Source organism: Trematomus bernacchii, unplaced genomic scaffold (assembly GCF_902827165.1).
Source record: "Trematomus bernacchii unplaced genomic scaffold, fTreBer1.1, whole genome shotgun sequence".
Classification (NCBI taxonomy): domain Eukaryota; kingdom Metazoa; phylum Chordata; class Actinopteri; order Perciformes; family Nototheniidae; genus Trematomus; species Trematomus bernacchii.
In genome coordinates this window covers 3,600,808-3,621,167 of record NW_022987616.1, presented here as the reverse complement: position 1 = coordinate 3,621,167, position 20,360 = coordinate 3,600,808, and the positions used below count along the sequence as shown (strand labels likewise).

Sequence of the window (20,360 nt, the reverse complement as noted above, 5' to 3'; positions counted from 1 at the left end):
ATATAGGAGAGGCTCCGGAGTGCCACGCACACTGTCACTGTCACCGTGTGCATCCCCCAAGATAAATTCAGAGGCCTGTTTCCTGCTTTGATTACAAATGACATCCGCATGTGTTCTCCCCGATTTCTGCTCCTCACAGAAGAAGCCAATCAAGAAGACAAATAGCTGCGGCCCCAGCATGAGCAGCGCACCGCCTCGGCAGGCAGACAAACAGAAGATGCAGCCTTCAGTGGAGAACCTCTCCACGGAGGAGATGGAGGAGTATACATTCTCCCTACAGTAAGTCTCACCACTCATTATCCTGCCTGAGTCTGGCAAAATTCAAACGTGGGGAAGGGAAAAAAAGGAAATCGTGGGTGACGACAGACAGTGATGTGTTCGGCATCAAGCAGCTAACAACAAAATGTGCCTCCAACACCTCCTGTACAGATATAGATACAGTAGTCACATGGCATCTGAGGGAAATTCAAACTAAATGAGTGGTAGCGTTAATCTTGTATACATTTGTCACCAGAAACAAGGTAAAGGCGGATATATTTCCGGAGCCTCATGACCTGCCCTTAAACTAGAGAAAGTCACAAAGTTTGTTAGAAAGAAAAGACAAAACATTTCTGCATTAGATTTACTTTGAAATCAAATGCAGAAATGTTTAATTTCAACATGCAATTTCCCTCAGTGATTTACATTTTTGCGACAAAAGGAATCAATCTTTTTTTTTTAAACTAATTTGCTTTGTAACAATATTGCATAGCCAGACCAAACAATTGCTCAACCTACACCCATTATGTCACGATGTGGTTTATTTGTTTCCTGCTCCTCTGCACAACAAAACGCAACAAAGGAGGGTTCGTCTTGGCTTACAGCATTTGATTTTAATGAGAAAACAGGGATATATGAAATACAAACAATGCACGATGCACGGCATTTTTAAAACACCTTGGCCAAAACGTGTTAAACGCAACAAGGTAGCGGCACCGTCAGAGCATCAGAATAGGCTACAAGCAAAATTGTGTGTGTGTGTGTGTGTGTGTGTGTGTGTGTGTGTGTGTGTGTGTGTGTGTGTGTGTGTGTGTGTGTGTGTGTATGTGTGTGTGTGTGTGTGTGTGTGTGTGTGTGTGTGTGTGTGTGTGTGTGTGTGTGTGTGTGTGTGTGTGTGTGTGTGTGCACGTGCGTGTGTGTGTGTGTGTGTGTGAGGGAGACAGAACGAGAAGAGCTCTCCCTGGAGATTTAGAAGTACCCATGTTTCCTCATTTCTGCGAGTTGGTAATTTATAGCTGCTGGTCACATATTAAACAAGATCAGAGACTACTCCCTGACATCTTCTGAACATACTGGGGGAATTCAAATGATTACCAGCGTATCCTGCCAACAAATGACGACACAGGGACTATCTGGAGGGAGAGTGAACACAAAACGAAACACAGAAACCCGGGCAGGCTGCGCACAAAGGGACACAATTAAATGGTTTTCACGATTATTCATAGTGCCGCTTTTCACCTCTGAGCGGTCGCCCGGGCTCCGTGAGATGAGACATTTCTATCAGTTATAGGTATGGAGTGTATTGAGTTGCAGCCCTGGCGGTTCCCTGATGCCCTGTGAAGGTGCTGCTGCTATTGATTTTATCTTTACACGCACACAGTATCTCTGAGCTAAAGGCGTCTTTTTTTTTGTTGCCCTCGCCTAATCAGAACATTAGGAAGATACCGGCTTTCACAGGGAAGTTAAAGACACTGCAGTCATGCATACAAGTCGTTCCCTCACCCGTCTCTCCCACTGTGCTGTTTGACTTACTCTGGGATTCTCTACATCACCTGAGGACTGACAGACGAAAGGGATTGTTTACGGATTTTTTTTGTTTTATGTGCCGTAATGATGTCATCTCCATCTCTTCTGGCATTTTGTTTGTATCTTTGTATGCATTTGTGCATGTGTGTGGGAGTGTGTTTGTGTCTCCACTGTGTACAGTATGCGTGCGCACACATGCATTTTCATGTGGGATGGGACTGCAGTGATTGAGGGATATTACTGCCATCTATTGAGCCACAAGAGATCGAGCTCATTGAGATTTTTATAGGGCGTCCCGACACCAATGTGCAAATCAGATGCTCATGCATTATTTAGCAAACACTTGGAAACAGTAAGATTCAGTTAGGATAGTCTGGGAAGGCTTTTACACAGAGCATTCATTTGCACACTGTCACAGTCAGCAACACTTTATTCTCTAAGTAGAATAAATGTAATAAAATGTAAAGGAATGTCTCAGAGCCTCAGTTTGCTCAGTACCAATAGTTATAACACTAGTAAATAACGTGTATGTATCTGCCTAATTCTAACCCTAACTGTCTGTTAACTTACAAAACATTTTTTGGTTCAAGACAAATTCATTTGGCATAATTTACACTTTATTGTTTTTCTGATTGCAGTTTCAAATGTACTACAAATACATAATTTTGTAGGAACTTTTTAGGTTTCTGCATTATACTGTATATGATTTGATACATATTGATTTTTAAATGTAATGTGTGTGTGAGGGTCAACTTCTCTGTGTATCTTTCGAGTTACACATTTAATTATCTTCTTTTTTTATTATTCTATTGAAGTACCTGGCTGACAACCTCAAAAGCGCACCTATCCACCTTTGAAAAGGGTTGCATGGAATCACAATAACGGTGAACCATAAATTAAAATTCCAAAGACAAAATGATAATGCTATTTTTAATGTGAGTATTGACAGTTGCAAGTCACTTCTTGGCAGGTGAAAATAAGCCTGGGATGATTCTTCTTCTCTTTACAAGTTTCTTTGCTGCTGCTATCTGTTTGAACATGCATGAAAGGCTCCTGCCGACCTCCCAGCTTATTTGATGTCAACAAGTGTAAACTTAACCACCTTTTTTCTCACAGAATAGCACTGAGCAAAATCAAAGCACCTGATTCAATGCAGCTGTTGTAATCCGATAGGGCTAATTTAATGAGGCAACATCTTCTGGAAAAGGTAAACATGCATAAAGTGAATTCATTTTACAACTAAGAAAGTACTTTAGGAGTACTTTTCACAGTGTATTCAGAAGAGCTAACTGTTGCTAGCTTGTGTAAAGGCTTGACAAACATTTGACTTATATTCAGAGTTAATTACATCCAAAATCAGTATTATTAGTTGTTTTTCTTAGTATTTGGTCATATCTGTTGTTACTTATTTGTATGCATCCATGTTTATTGTAAATTAGCTTTGGGTCTTAACAATGTCACCCAACAATTTTTGTTCTGTTCTGGTTTTGAGGAGAGAAACCTGTTTTAATCAAAGTCATTCTCACGTAGCAATTAGATCTAATTAGTCCAATTATCAAGATTCTAATTACATTGAAATATACCCCCTAAATCTCATATCAATTATAGTATGTGTCCTGATCAGGAGACATGAAGAGAGACAAAGTAAAGGCATATCTGGGTGGGAGGTAGAATAAGAAAAGGCATCCACATCCTCCGGAGGCCAAATGACTGCAGAACTGACTCCATCTGTCCCCAAAGCTTTGTATTCCAAAATGCCATTTGGGGATAAATGTCACTTAACCTTTATTCTTTTTTTTTTCTATTCAGAAGTATTTTGTTACTACTGATGATCTTATGAGTAGTTACATCCTACACTTGTGTTTCAATTAGAAGGATGAGGAGTCAAAATAAATACGGGTCGCTTCAAAGCTATTTATCAAACACTATTAAGTGTGGATTAAAGCTGTCGAAGCAAACGGGAGGACATAATTATCACCTGTATTAAAAATCCAGCGTGACCTTTGGTAGCACGTTCACAGAAACACGCACAGACCTGCACAGTATGTCACTATAGCACAGCAGTGTACTGTAGGTGCACCGGCAAAACACACACACACGTGCACACACACGCACAGCCTGTTCTTGTTGTGGAGTCAGAGGGAACACACTGACCTAATTTCCCCCAGTTAGCTCGCCTCGTTGGGGACCAACAATCCTCTCCGCCCGTTTCCCCCAACCGAGCCTATCAGAGCACTCACTCACTCTGTGTCTGTCTCCGTCTTCCTGTGCCCTCCATCTGTTTGCATACAAGTTATATCGTTCGCTGCAGGATCACGTGCCGAAAACATTGATAACATGCACCCTGCAGTGTCATTCCTCCTCTAAAGAAGAGACTCATTGAGGGGAAAGAGGGATCGCTCTGCAGAAACAGACAGGGAGAAAAACACCTGGAATAACAGCGAGTCCCAGGCTGTCAATCCCCGGCACACTGCGGCTCCGAATCACAACTCGGTGCAAGGGTCAATCAATTCTGATGTAACGCTGGTAGGAGAGGTGGGTGGAGATGGCAGTGCTGTTCACCCCTGGGTCTGGAATGTGTCTGCATGAGTGCGAGCGTGTGTGAAAGAGAGGGCCCCTGGCTACCCAGCCCGAGTGCACATGTTAGGGTTTCTGCGGCCAGACGCACCCTGGGTCACTCCGGAGCTCACAGACGTACACAATCAACTTCCTTTATGGAAATCACAGCTGTCAGATCCGTGACAGGCTAACGTTGCGATTTGATTGGTTAATCTGCAGTGATGTAGCTGTCAGTCAGAGCTGAGTGCGGTCCCATTGGTGTTCCGGGTCAAACGAAATGTATTTCCCACAGACACGTAAGAGAGAGGAGTGGAGAGGGGGGGTTCAGATAGAGAAAAAATGACTACATGAGGGAGCATTTGAGTGATTGCGTGTGATTTGTCCATGATGGTGAATGTGTGTGATAGCCAAAGAGACCCAGGCCAGAGGTGACACCTCCCTCACGCTCTTCTTTTTTCATCTGTAATCACTCGTTCCCCAAGACTGACATAAACAGCCCAAAAAAGATCTAAAAAGTCAACAAACAACTCGCGGAGAATTTAAAAATGGATTTGTACACGCAGATACATGCTAGCTAATGCACTGTAGCACAAACATGCACTAATGCACTGTACCCTGTGCAAATAAATATGAACTTTTTAGGAAAACACAGCTGACTGGCAGCTCTAATAATACCACTGACATGTCGTAGATGCCAATGTAATCAGAATTTGATTCTAAAATGAGTGTGTGTGAGAGTGTGTGTGTGTGAGCATGAAGCAATCAGGACCTGTTTTAGCCATTCCCAGTTTAGAATTAAAGCATGCTCGATTGATAATTGCACAAAGGTTTACAGTTGCTGTTTTGTCTTGTTTGTAAGCTTATACAAGATAAGAGTGACACTTGATAAATTATAACACAGCCAAACACAAACCTGGAACCTGTTCCCGTTGGCCCATTCAACCCTGTTCATATGCCTTATCTGCTCTATGATCATGGGTGAGATTTCTGGTCTATCACAACTTAATTGCTACCTAAATACACACATATAACATATAGTTAGTCTCTCTTGCTCCTAATTATATCCACTCACTCGCTCCCACCTTATCTCTGCATGTAATTCCCTTCATCTTTCCTCTCGCCATCCTCTCCTCATTCTCTCTCTGTCTCTATCTCTCTGGTGGCAATGTCCTGCAGTTACGAGGCAAGGTCAGAGAAGTGAAATCCATTTAAATACTGATGCAACTCTCTGGAGGCCCATACTCAGCCTCTGCAGCACTCTTCCCTGTACGCCTCACCCACATTGATGAATAGATAGATCTCCTTTTTTATTATTTGTCCTGCATTAATCATTTAATGTATTACACATCTACTGGCATCACTGCCTCCCAAAAAAAGTGTATAGAGGGAAAAACAACCTGTTCTTCATTGTTGGTAGCTGTACGAGCTGTGTGAGTGCATGGGAAGGCCCAGTGTGTGTTTGTTGATCCCAGGTGCATCTGCATTTGAAATGTTTCCACCCTAGTTTATGGCGCACCAAGGGACCTGCCATTTCCATGTTTTAATCGTCTCTCGTGCTAAGTCGGGCGCTCCATAAAAACGCCACATGTTGCATGGCAGTGAACGGGCTACCTCATGTATACATCTAAACCGATCCAAGGTGTGTGGGGAGGCCAAAACACTTTTTTATAGGAGGGATTTGTTTGGCCAGTGCAGGAGTCATAGAGCTGGATCATCCAATTTCTGTTCTTGAAGGGTATTATTGCTGGTAGCTAAAGTTTAGAGGTTTGCCATTAAACAGGGAATGCATTGGACTGGAGACAACTTGTTTGGCTATAGTGTGACCATCCCATTCTGAGTAAAAAGGCAACCCAGGTTTTTTTTATTGGCTTTTCTGTCAGAAAACATGGGATTCAACAAGCCATTCAGGTTTGTTATGTCACCTGCAGCTCATTAGAAAGTACCGCCCGCTATCTGAGTATCAAGGTGCGCCATATTCGTATTGCCAACCAATCAAAACAATGTTCTAGTGCCAACCTGAAAATGAGCACAATACATCAGTTTGTAATGGATTCGTAATCAATTGCATACATTTCTCTGTTCTAAACTAATGAGTAGTAATTGTCAGAACTCCAAGTGGAAGTTTACATAAAATACCCAACATCCTCCCCTGAATTCCCACCATGACACTGTGTATTCCCAGTCAACACTGTTTCCCATTAAATATGATACAATCATCAGCGCAACATTTTTACAAGCTTGCCATTCTGTGCCAGCATTGCATCTAATCCATTGCTTGCTGATCAACAGCACACAGCAATCATGGTCTTTTCCATTGCCCCCCCCCCCCCCTTGCATTGTAAAAACGAGCAGCCAACTATTAGTCAAACATGGATTCCTAATTAAGTGGAACATTAATGTTGTCCTGCTTCTGATTGTGCTCCCCTCCACTCTGCTGCAAATAATTCTGATAATTTGGAGGTGCATCGTTCTGTTTTAATTACATGATGATGGACTCCAGTACTGCAGCTGAGTCACTATTACATAATTCTCTTTAACTACTCCCCAAATACCTGCCACTGTGCTCCTATTTTGTCAATGAAACTCATTTATGTGTATTCTCCCTTTGCCAGGGTCTCTGTAAAAAGCTGTGCTTATAAAGCCCCCAAATGGTAATTGTTCTTGGAACAAATACAATTAAAAGAGAGAGAAGGAGCTCCAGAAAGTTAAATTGGAAGCTTTTTTTTGTAAACATTTTTTCCAGTATAAATAAAACTTCTCACAAGATGATATAAAAATGACTCAATTATCCAAAAGCCTTGCGGGCATATACTGCTGCTCTGTTCAACTTGTTTTTATGCACACACGCAATCGAGGTGATTTGGAAAATGATACCAGCTTGGTAACCAATGATTATCATTTAATGCATCTTGTGGGAGCAGTTTTATTTGTGATGTTTCATAGCTTCCTGTATTATATTTTCCCCACCTGTGCAAAGCTCTGCCATGCCAATTGTTACGTAAACTTGTTTGCTTCTGCATAAATGCAATGAATAGGCAGTTAGGCCTCTGTGACTGTAGCATCTGTACATGATGTAACATGGATTGGCATACATACAGTAACTTTATTGGGTATGCTTATGCAACATAGTTAATAAAGTGCTTCACTAGCTAACCTTTTACTTTCTGTGGGTTGACCTATAGGTTATTGGTGCAAATATGAAATGATATCCGTGTTTTCTGGCTAGCTGATATGGCATTTAGCTCTTCGATGGCATGTTTTCTTTTTATATTAAGAGGCCCTATTATGCTTTTTAGGTTTTCTCTTTCCTGTAGTGTGTGTTATAGGTTTTTGTGCATGTAAATGGTCTGCAAAGGCTAACATCTCAAAGTTCCCTCGAGAAGGAGTTTCTGTCTCCCTGAAACGCCTCGATTGTAGTCCTTTGTACTTCCATAGTGACATCAATAGGTAACACTTGCACTTCTATTGGCTAGCAGTAAGTAGTGTAAACATGTCACAGTAGAGGCGCTAAATACTAATATGAACCTGCAAATGAGCAGAATAGGGCCCCTTTAAGGCCTTTAAAACAAACAGCTAAAGACTGAATATTATTATCAGATATGGTCTGCTAAGATGATATTTATTTTCAAACGACATTCAAAGACTAAAAGTGAATACACCATCTAAAATAATGTTAAAATACAATATATAGCTCAAATGTAGCATACAGTATGTGCTCCTCAGAAGTTAGCCAGTTCAGGACAGATGACTGATACTGTCACTATCAGCATTCTTCAAAAATGAAATGTAAACAAAGAAGAGGTATCTTCAGTCCTATCTCTTGACACCTAAGCTAATCTCACTTCCATAATCACCACAACACTCGTGCATCTGGGCCACTAAGAAAACAATCACGTTATCCGTCAATCTTTTAAGTCTATTTCCACACTGTATCTTTTCCCCAACAGCAAGACATCCTCCGACTATGTGGGGAAAGACGTGTGCATTTATAAACAATGCCGGTGGCCCAAATAAGAAAGTGACAGAAAATAACTTAATCCTCAAAATAAAAGGGATAAGTCCAATATTTTAAGTGGCCTCAGACTGGAGGGTTTAAACCATCAGGGCCCTGCAGAGGGATTGTTACCTTCAGTGTCCTCGGCCCCGGAGCCACCTCGCCATAAATCTGCTATTTAAAAACACCCCACTGTACTCCTCTCCTCCCCCCCGCCCCCTCCATCTCTCATTACCCATGCCGTGTTTGAGGTTTAATACTTGTCTGTACTTGATATTCACTCTGTGCTATTTTTAAGAGCACAGCTCCCGTTATGTCACGCCGCACAACATTAAGGGACACAGCCTGGGAAAACCAGTCCAGGACATGCTTCTTGCTCCAATGGTTGGCACATATACGCTAGTTAAACCTGATTTACAGGCTTTGACACTCTGTAGAAAGGTTTATGGAGAGGGATGAGTCCTCTCGCGACGTGCTTTGATGACGTGGGAATTAACAACAAACATATCAAAACTGAGATAATGAGGGAACAGCTCCTGGCCCAGATTTCACACAATCATACAATTAAAAAATATAGTATTATGTGCCAAAGCATGCCTGTTGAAATGGTTAGTTTCATCTGTGGGCCGTTACGCCACATACTATCAGTCGTTCAGGGGACAAGCTGTGAAATATCCTGCAAGATAAAGAAGCCCACACCTCCACCCCCTGCCTTCCCCTCTTTTTCCTACATTGTACTTTTGTAATTGGAGGTGCCATAATGAAATCAATTCAGTGGTGATAACAGATTTCACATCATGTTACCAGTTTCCTTTGGAAGAGGCCGCCCCATGAAGACGGCTAAAAATATTCCTCTTTCATGCATCATCAATATCTTCATTATATGAAAGATGTGCGTCAGGTTGTGTTTGCTGTTTCCGTTTAATGCCACTTGACAGGGTAGCATCTTGCCTGTGACTCGCTGCTTTTTGTCCACTTTTTGCGAACATGCGGAAAGCAGTTTCATACCACACAGTGAAGCAAGTGGTGAAAAAGCTTGGATTAAAATCACAAAAGAGAAGCAGAGACATGCAATTTCTTGTACATTATGATCTTTTGGTTTGCATTACAGTTCAAAATCAGGTATAAACCAGGGCTGCCAACACTCACGCATTGAGCGTGAGAGTCACGCAATTAACCCATATCTCACGCACTCACGCCACACTTGCTTTTCCTCACGCTAAGTTTTCGTCCAAAATAAATGTATATAAAAATAAAGTGAAGGAACAGCAAACCGAGCGGTCTACGAAATGAGACGGTCTTCTGGCTTAGTTCAGTAAAGTTGGAACGATATTGGGAGATTCTGATTTCACGGATCAATAACTCGTGAACAAAACGTTATTCAGACACAAATGACGTCTCCTAAGTACCGTGGTAAGGTTGACAACGAACTACAATCCTATTTTGATCAAAAAAAGCCAATACGCGCCGTCCTCTGAGCTGGAGTGCTCAGGGACCGTCTGCAAAGTGCAACTCTGAAAAAAGAGAATACAATAATATTCAATCACTATTATACAGCTTATTTCTACCAAACTCACTACACACATCAATAGTCTCCTGGTGGTCATACTACAGCAGAGAGTTTTGAAGAATATGCTTTTGAATAATTTTGGGGAATATTTATAATGTAAATCTTCTTTCCTGTCAGACTAAGAGAGATAACTACAGCTCAGTGAGGTAAGGGACTCTCTGTTTAGATAGTTCACTTTAGTCTAGTTATCTCAGTGGGTCTCAAACGGTTTGGTCACCATTTACGAGAATAAATGAAAAACAGTTATGAAATACTTTATGACAGTAAAACAAGAATACAGTTTAAAAGGATAGTGATTTGTAAAATATCCATAAAGAAAAAGAAAATCTGTTTACAGTTCTGTTTCATATGGGTGTTGAGAGAGGTATCCATGAATTCATTTTGCTCTCAAAATGCAGCAGGTTGATGCATTTAACTTCAATATTTAAAAAAAAAATCTTCCCGGGGAGCATGGCCCCGGACCCCCCTAGGAGGTGAGGACCCCCCCCACTTATAAAATAGCACTTTACCTCTGCTTACACCTATATGCCATTTTATATGCTGTGAGCTGATTATCGAGCCTTCATTGTGAGTCGCGGGTACACTGTGTATGTGCGTGTTCCACTGTAGCGCCCGGTACATTAATGGGAAACCCGTTTGTACATGTTCAATACATTTGTAACACTGAACACATGAACGTTTCTTTTTTCGGTTAACCAAAAAAAAATCTCACTCCAAGCTGAACTCAAATGTTGGCAGCCCTGTATAAACTCACATTTGACACTGGAATAGCACATGTTCAGTGTCAGAAGTGGGGTAAGGAAGGCTAACGCAAAAAAACTGATTCACGAATAAACAAATTGCGAGTTTTAATAAAACCGGGGTATGAATGCTAATGAAACTAAGCGAGCAGAACCATAGCAGGGGGATATTGACAAGGAACTCACAAAGAACACTGGTATATAAACACACAGAAACTAATCACAAGGGCTGAAGGTGATTCCACACAGGTGGATAGAATCAGGGAAGGGCAAACAATCACAAAAGGGCGGGAAAACACAAAGAGAGGAAGTGATATTAAGACAAGACAAAAGGAGAGTTTCTTTACAAAATAAAACAGGAAACAAGACATGAGACGAGTGTTCTTGGTTTTTGTGTTTGCTGTATTATGCGAGATCAGATCTAAAATCCCATATATTTAATTTGCAAGATCTGCTGTATATCTAAAGTATCATTTATGGCTTCTTGTATTCACTAAGTAAATATCCAGAGTGGTTACGTAATGAAGAGTTATCTTCATTGCCAGTGCTATTCATTAATATGGAGGCAGTGGCATCCCATAATAAAGAGCAGTCTGTTCCTTTACCACATACTGTTCTCATGCAACATTAATAGTGCTGTAAAAACAGTAAACAATGCCTTCAGAGGATTTCATTTACATGTAATGAAACAGCATCAGATGCAATGTACACCCCCCCTGCATACATTATCTTCTATAGCATCTTACTGACCTCACACAAGCTATATAGAGTATTTATATGCATTGTTCATTTAGAATTCTACTATATGTAAAATGTCAACCATTGAACTGACCGGTATCTGACTTTTATGCCAGATGTTTATCCTCTCTGCTCGATTTTATTTCAGCTGAGCTATGAATATTTATCACCCCAAACTGTTGACTGAGCGTTTTCTGAATGAGTTCTCCCGAGAGTACCGTACACTACACTCGTGTGCATCCTCTCAGTAACTTGATAAACACTTCAGAGTGTGCGTGTACCCACCTCACAGGAACAGGAAAGATGATCCCTTTTGTTTTAAACGCAGCTGTTCATAATCCAGCAGCAATGCAAGAGGAGAAAACACAATGCTGCATTTTGATGCAAGTCTAGCCTAATTATTTGGTAAGGAGAGAAGGGGGGGGGGGGGCAATACAATTGATTCTCCTTTTTTCTTGTTTTTTCGTCTTAAGGCAGTGTATCAATTTCCCTAGATACACACTACAAAGTGAATTCCAACTGTGCTCTGGGACACAGTGGTGAGGCGCAGGGATGTCCACAGGCTACGGCCTAAAGTCACACTCTGTGATGCTAACTGAGCGCTAATGTACACACCTACGTTAGCCTGCGCCTAATTACTGCCAGCAGACGATTGGGGTCATCCGTGTCTGCTTGTGTTGACATGTTCGAACTATAGTCAATTGATTTGTATGCACATCCTTACAATAAACACTAATTTACTACACACACACACACACTGCTATGTATGACATTTTTAAGGCGGGCCTGTTAGAAGCCCATTGTAGCTTGTTTTTTCTCCTCTCCTCTGCTTTCTTTTCCACTCATCTCCACTGTTCCATCTGTGCCCTGTATATGAAAGGGAATAGCTGAGCAGGCCTGACAAAGGGCGGCACAGAGGAGGCAGAGGTGCTGAGGGAAGCTGCGCATTGCTGGAAGGGATTCCTATCTGTTTGTGTGTGCATGTGTGGATGTGTGTCAATTTGAATACTACATTTCCCTACCTATTATTCATTGCATGCATCTGATGAGGGTAAAGACAATGCATTTGAATACTAGTCTCTGTGTAATGCATGGGAAAGGAAGTGATTGCACTGGGAATTAAAACGTAGATACATAAACATCAAGTGTTGTAGCCCACCTTATTTTAAATAGCATGTACCCTGTTTCAAATATAATCTTTACCGACACTGCCACACGTGTACGGGAACTGTTACGTAGATACTATGTTGTCAAACTATTTGAATACATATTATTATGAGAAATGTCGGTTCTCCTCTGTCTAAAAACAGATCAGCGCTGCCTGGAGCCGCCTCCCGCCCCTCACGCCTGTCCGAGCGAGCCCGTCTGGCCCTGCGCATGCTGCCGTCCGAGCTGGGCCTGCCGTTGCCGGGGCAACAACAGCCGCATAGTAGCTGGCGTGGCTCCGTTCGGCAGCTCGGCCTCATTATGCTGCTGCTGGCTTTGATGTGGTTTGTGAGGCTCTACCTGCATTACTGCAGCCAGTGGCTCTACCTCCAGGCCATAGCAGTTCCTGTCAACAAGTGAGTTTGCTTCCTTTGATATCACCCTGCACACACACACACACTCTCAAACACACACACACACAGACACAAATGGGCGTAGTGGAGCCTATGGATAGACATACATAGAGCACAACTACATACTTTTTAAGCACAAACATCACTGCTGACATAAATCTTTTACACAGGGGGCAGATAGATACATGCATAGAAGCGCATATGCAAATTCCAGATACACACACACTCACACACGTTCGTGCAAGCTCGTAGCACACACATGCAAAATATGGTGGTAAAGTGGGATGTGGAGGGGTTAAGGAGCAAATGAGAGAAAGAGGATGTGCATTGTGTGTGTGTGTGTGTGTGTGTGTGTGTGTGTGTGTGTGTGTGTGTGTGTGTGTGTGTGTGTGTGTGTGTGTGTGTGTGTGTGTGTGTGTGTGTGTGTGTGTGTGTGTGTGTGTGTGTGCAAAAAAGCACACACACACAATGGATCCGCCCCAAATCATCTGTTTGGAATCCCCCCCATTAACATTTTAACAAGACTCTCTCAATATTAACAAACCATTGCTGGGGGAGTTTGCTGATTTCACCACACAGCTTCAAGTCCCAAAAGGCTACATTATTTGGAAGGAATTTATTTTTATTATTTGTTACACGGCATTGATAATGAACAGCAATAAGACACCACAGAACTGTTAAATCACATCTCAATAGCATGTGGTGCTGATTTAATTCATCACAATAAAACAAGCTGGCTGCAAACATGCATACAGGCAGCTTTTTATTGCAATAACATGGCGGTGCAAGCATCACGCATTAAATCATGGAAAGTGATGGCTGACAGAAGAAAAAATGCGGCGGAATATTTAAAATAAATGGACTGAGGGGGTGTATGGGAGGTGGGAGGTGAAAAAACAAAATTGCGAAAACGAGGGGGGTCACGTCGGAGAAAACTTCCACATGTCCAAATCTGCTGCTTTCCCTCGGAGCATTTCTCTCCATGCCATGGCCGGAGCTGGTGGTGCCCAGAGAGAGAGAGGCCAAGTGACAGGCTCAGAGGCGGGGGGGGGGTTGTTTTCTCTCTTTTCTAGAACTCTATGTGAGAGAGAGCTAGAGAGGGTCGTCTATAAGAGAGAAGAAGAGCAGAGGGGGAGGAGAGAGCTTCTCTCTCTCTCTCTCTCTCTCTCTCTCTCTCTCTCTCTCTCTCTCTCTCTCTCTCTCTCTCTCTCTCTCTCTCTCTCTCTCTCTCTCTCTCTCTGCCTCTCTCTCTCTCTCTCTCTCTCTCTGCCTCTCTCTCTGCCTCTCTCTCTGCCTCTCTCTCTGCCTCTCTCTGCCTCCTGCTTTCCCATAATCCATCCTTGGACATCAGTGGACAGCAAAGTGTGCCCCGGGGCCACAGAGTCTCTGGCCCCAATGTTCCTTCAGTCACCTAGAGAACTACTTTCTTTTTTGTTGCACTTTCATATACTAACGCAATAATGCAACAGTCTAAAATTACTACAGTACAAGTCATGTGCTCAAAATCGGACGTAAAAGTACTCACATGGGCATTTGTGCATGATAAGTGGTATATTAAATTAATTAATAGACTGTTTATGCATCAAGCTGTAAGCAGTGTATTTTTTGCAAATATGATTTTGTCATGTTGGGTATTTGACTTAAATATGTTACAATGTAATGTAATATGTGCTAATTTTATTTTATTTTCCTCTTGTAAATAAAAAGTAATTCTAGCTTTTTTCTTTTATTGAATATTTTGCTATATATTTATAATTAAATGACATCCTACCACTAATCGAGATCCACATGGCCAGGGAATAGCAGGTCACATGCTCAATCCATTACATAGCCAAGTACCACCTGCCGTTTTGAAATTTCACACATCACATTTAAGAGATACAAAATGTGATTTAATATGGAATGATGACCGTCAGTATTTGATATGGGATGATGCTGCCAATGTCAAAATGCTGTTACAAGTTATTGAACTGGAAACTTTCATTGTATTAAATCACGATTCTCTATAAATGAAATATTCCCCTGTCAGTCTTGAAATGAGATTTAGCAATGCAATTTATCTGGAAAAATAGAAACCTGCAGAGTGAAAAAAAAAACGTTTCTGTCTGCACCGGTCATTCAGTGAGGTGTTTTATAGGGTTAAATGTGTGTGTTAGTAGATCTGCTTCAGATAAAACACCAATGGACCTCCACTGTCAGATTAATGGACAGAATCTGAGAGACGCTTGACTCTTGGAGCAAATCAGATGGAAATTAATGAGCAAAAACTGGACTTCTCCTCCCCACCACTGGCTCTACCTCCTCCTGACTGATGGGAAGATTAAGGAGCTCATGAGGCTTGCAGTAAATGGGGAGTCTGGATAAAAAAAGCTCTCAGGTGTTAATATTATTGTAGCGTCTGTCCGTTTATTTTAAACATATTTTAGTTTAATTTGATATAAATACACAGACTATCTTATAAACACATCACATTTGACCAGTAAGGGCAGCATGTACTAGCAAACAGCCGAATACAACCTTAATTGTCATCAAACTAATTGAATATGATTGAATCAACCACTAGCAATAGTTTGTGAATTGCCTCTAGAAAGCATCACAAATCTACTACATGCATATTGACACATGCACACATTTCACACGTCACCCGCCTCCGTTTCCTCTCCCTCCAGATTCCAGTTCCACGCACACACGGTGGACCTGGTGTACCAGAGTTCTCTGCTGCACACCCGGGAGGAGCTGGCGATGGTGGTGGTGGGTCCCCTGACCTTGAACGCAGCAACGTTCCTGCTGGTTCTGATCAGATGTGGCTGTCAACAGATATTTGGCTCACTTCCTTCCTTCACGTCAAAGTTTATCATGGCTCAGGGAGTGTGGACAGTCCTCGACCCCCTGGCCGTCTTTGCGGTGGACGCCGTCCTCGGGGTAAGTCACTTAAAAATAACTTGGACACTTGTGCACTTTAAATAGGAGTTCACTTTATCTTGGCAAAGTGACTTTAGATAACAAAAGAGGGGGGAGGGCGTTGGGTGAGAATGAAAATGTGCAAGGTTGGATGGGTGTCTTTTTTTAGCGGGTGATTTCATTCTGACAGTTAAAGAGACCAAGATGCTGATTGATTTGGACTGTTGACATGAGGTTAATGAAATGGCATTGGAATGGTGTCTTATTATAACTCCTCCTTTTTGGTACTTATTGCTAAGGAATACATTTTGTTGCATTTGGGATTGTATTCTATGTAGAGGGAGAGGAGCACCAGCTGACCAGTGTTCGGTCCTTGAGCCATCATGTGATCTTTCTGATACATCTTAGTCCCGGGCAAGACCTTTACCATATTGCAAATGTCCGGTTGTATAACAGTTATCCATATATGTCTGTTTTGTTCCTTCTTTTCTTTCATTCCCTGTCTCCTCAGCGTCTCGCCTACAGCCCAGACACACCGGTGGGAGACGCAGCCAAGCTTTACTGGCACTTCTTCAGAGTTGACCAATCAGGTGCAGCGGGAGTGATCATCACTCTTTTCCTCTATGCAGTCATCTTCCTGCTTTCCGTCACCATCCTCTTCATCAACATGCTCAGGTCAGACGTGCAGGAAGGCGGGGACGGAAAACAAATCCGATAATTTGGTAAAACTTGTAAATAAACTGCATGTTGGATCCATGACCTCCAACATGATTCAAACGTAGAGAAATATTTTTCAATAGCAGAAATCTTCACTACATCAACAATACAATAACAATATGTTTATTTATCTTGATATTATATGGATTTTATGATATCAGACTTGATCCTGTATTGACAGAGCCCATATGGAAAGTCTTCCAATGACGAGGAAGACCCTTTCTGTGGCCTTCTACTCTCAAACACCCGTTCAGAAACAACTCCGAACCGTCCACCCCCGCAGCCTCGTGCCATATCCACCGTCCACCATTTATTTCCTCTATTCACAGAAAAGCACAACAAAAAAAAATCGGAAAATGAAAACAAATGTTGATCTAATCCATTTAGATGTTTTAGTCGCAAAGAATTACTCATGCAGTTATGCATCAACCTCACACATCTACACACACATAAGCAGAAATACACAACACAGTTACGAAAACACCATACTCTGCAATTGGTCGGAAAATGTTATAGCGTTCTTAATCCAAAAGTGTGATGTGTTTTGATATAGCGTGAACGTATAGCCCCCTTACACTATCTGATTAGACGGAATGTTTTTCATGGTTGGTATCACTGCAGGTTTCATACATATTGAAATGGACATCTACATGGTGGGGAACACACACACTGTATCTCACCGTGTGCACACCTCATGTCTTGCAGTTTGAGGTCGCCCATGCTGAACCATTTACTTGCTAGGTTTGTGATATGTTTTAGCACCTCAGACTCTTTTCTACCAAGCCTTCATGGAGCTTATGTGACTAGAGTTCTTAGTCAGTGTTGAGTCAAACATTATCTTCTGTCTCCGTTTCAGAAAATGACAGGAGATTGGCACTGCATATTGCAATGGGAGGGTGGACTTAAACATGCACCGCAGAACTACTAATTCCAAATTCCCGGCTTAAAAGATGACTATTGCACTTTTTAAATAATAGAAGGACATCATTATTTTCAGCATGGTAGTAAAAAAGTAGAAGGGACGGGTGATAAATGACTGAATAATGTAACTCAGTATTCTTCCAAGGTGTGTTCTCCCACCCCCATATAGGACCAAATTCCATTAACGGCTCAAAATGTAAGAAAACCCTTATTGAATTAATCAGTTTGAGATTGGCGGCCGAGGAGAGGGTACCATCTAATTTCAGTAAGCGGGACGCTTATCGGGCTCCGGCTAAATGGACAATATTAAAACAGCAGCCGGGAATAATGACTTCTGCCACTCAACCGCCACGCTGGTTTGTATTGAATGTAGGCCACGAGGCTGAAGCAAGGCTGATAATTTTATGGGTTACAGTTTCCTATTGGCTGCAAGGAAGGGGGCTCTGACACAGAGCGTGACCTATTTCTAAAAAAACGCCTCTGGCTATATGTATAGATAGAATGGACTGTTATCCTTTTTTAATTACATTTTAGGCAGCCTTTATTCACTGGCTGCAAATATACACATCAGTGATGTGCTTTACATCTCTATACTGTTTGAAACTTCATAGATACAAAAAAGTGATGTCACAGTGGTTGTGGTCCAAATACATGCAAATGATTACAAGGTTCAAAAACTAAAAAGATACTTAATTTGCATTCTCTTACACAAGTGATGTCCTTCTCAAGTGTGCATACAGTTTATATCTGGACATAGCTTTACCATCACAAAATCACTCATGGATCACCTCTTCTTAAACATTAACAGCTGGTATGTATAGTCAATTCATGAGCATTGGCATGGGATTGGGAGGTAGGGCAATTATTTTAATTGTTTGCCAATAACATTGAAAAATCATAGTCAAAGATAGAAAAAACTGCAAGTTGTAATGCTTTTCCCACACAAAAAAGCCCTTCCATTTCTAACCACCCTGCTAATGTCGAATATTCTGTTCAAGTGTATTCCATAAGTTAACATGTCCTTAAGGTGACCCCTCCACTAAAGGAAAGCCTTATCATCAAGGTCGGACCCCCTATATACTGAAATTCAGAGCACTCCCAACACCAAGGAAATCAGCCAGTTTTGAAGTCCAAAGATGCAAAGATGCTGATTTCCTCCAAGAAAGCGAGCGCATAAATGAATGAGAAGCGCAATTCAAGTGTAGGATGAAAATGAATGCATGCTATTCCTGTGTCTGAGGTCAACATTCTACAAACATCCTTCTCCCAAGAGCGATGGGGAATGATGCTGAGTTCAAAGCTCCACACCAGCTTCTCGTATAAATCCCCGTCTCCTTGATGTTGGTTTTATTTGAGAGTTGATTACCCTCTGACAGGATAGATTCTCTATGGAAGGGCGAAAGGTCTGCTGGTTTTGATGGTCAGCCAAGGCATTTGTTTACAGACATGGTGATTCTTTTTAGGGGTTGGCTGCGTGCACCCTTGTGTGGTAAAAGAAAAGCAACACTTTGGTGGTGTGCGCTCATCGGGAGGTATGAATCAATACGCCTTCTGCTGCGCCGAACGTTTTCTTGTGACTCAGGCCGGTCTCTCCAGACACATCTGCAACCAGCACGTCCATTGCAGCTGCCATCTTTGAAGCTCGGCATTAACACTGAAGACTATCCCAGGATCTGACTCCCACACAGTAACAGATGTACCACCACGCAGACACACAGCCAGCGCTGCAGCTTGTCTTTACAAAGTGCTTCCTACTCACAGGCCAATTTGTTTGATTCCTTTTGCTCTCTCATTGTGTTTGTATCGATGTATTAGACTTTTGTAGTGTCTAATCAATAGAAGTTCTTCCAGCAAGTTGGGATCACTGTGATTTGACCTGCTCCATATGAAGCCAGCCAATATGAAAAAAAGACATGATGCTAGGAGGTAGCCACAGAGCTAGTTAGCTGTGATTATAACCATTAAAACAAATATGCATGTGTTTCCTTGCTTTGGCATTTGACCCCATGTGACCTTTACAGGGCTGTGATTCAGAATGGCGTCACTGCGTCCCCCCCTCATCACTTATTTTCTCCCCTTCCAGATTTCACAACGATGGTCGCATGCTGGATGTCTTTCAGCGCCTCACAGCCAAGGAGGGAACTTACTTCCTGCCTCAAGACCTGGAGCTGTCCAATCAGGAACTGAGCTACATTGTCAAGAAGGCGGAGCAATGGAGAGGCTTCAACGGGGAGAGGCGCAAGGTAAGCAGCCGTCTCCTCAAACGCTTGGTGATTAATTGGGCTAATGGATGTTTTCTTAAGGAGAGACAAAAGGTCACTATCATTATCTGTTGGATTGGTCTGTAAAGAAAGGAATCACAACTACAATACCACATCCAATCTGGTCACTTTAACCAAGATATTACGTCCGAGGAGATGTATAGAACAGGCTCATTTTGTATCATTACATTTTCTTTAGTTACATTTCAGAAAGCTGAGAATTCATCTCAGAGGTCTTTAGCTTCATTCTAATTAGTACAAGATAATTACCAAAACAGAAACTCGGCTAGCGGGCTGCCTGATTAGTCTGTGGAAACCAATTTCCGAAGATATTTCATTAAAGTAAGACTGCTCAATCAACACACATACTGGGATACATATGTTACACTGGGCATTCTCCAGACAACTGCTAGGGACATGCAGGATCCCAGTTCCTATAAATGCATATCCCCATGAAATTACTATTGCTCACGAGAGGCTGTCGGATGTTTGACAGCCGGTAGGTCGATGGAGATGACACAGGGAAGGGCAGTGTATTAGCGCCGAGCCTACACCCGATGTAAAATCTTTGCATAGTGATTGAAAATGTGACTTGTTGAGATAAGGGAAAATGGA

The 20,360-nt window shown here is 42.0% G+C and overlaps 1 protein-coding gene across 1 annotated transcript in view; it reads left to right on the top strand.

Annotated features, from left to right (window-relative positions):
* Positions 1–20,360, top strand: part of ofcc1 (orofacial cleft 1 candidate 1) — a 76,115-nt gene that overhangs the window by 35,317 nt on the left and 20,438 nt on the right. Inside the window, exons 17-21 of the mRNA XM_034132272.1 lie at positions 140–279; positions 12,697–12,948; positions 15,615–15,867; positions 16,358–16,521; positions 19,568–19,727. Of these exons, the coding sequence (XP_033988163.1) occupies positions 140–279; positions 12,697–12,948; positions 15,615–15,867; positions 16,358–16,521; positions 19,568–19,727 (969 nt within the window). The remainder of the gene's footprint in view (positions 1–139; positions 280–12,696; positions 12,949–15,614; positions 15,868–16,357; positions 16,522–19,567; positions 19,728–20,360) is intronic.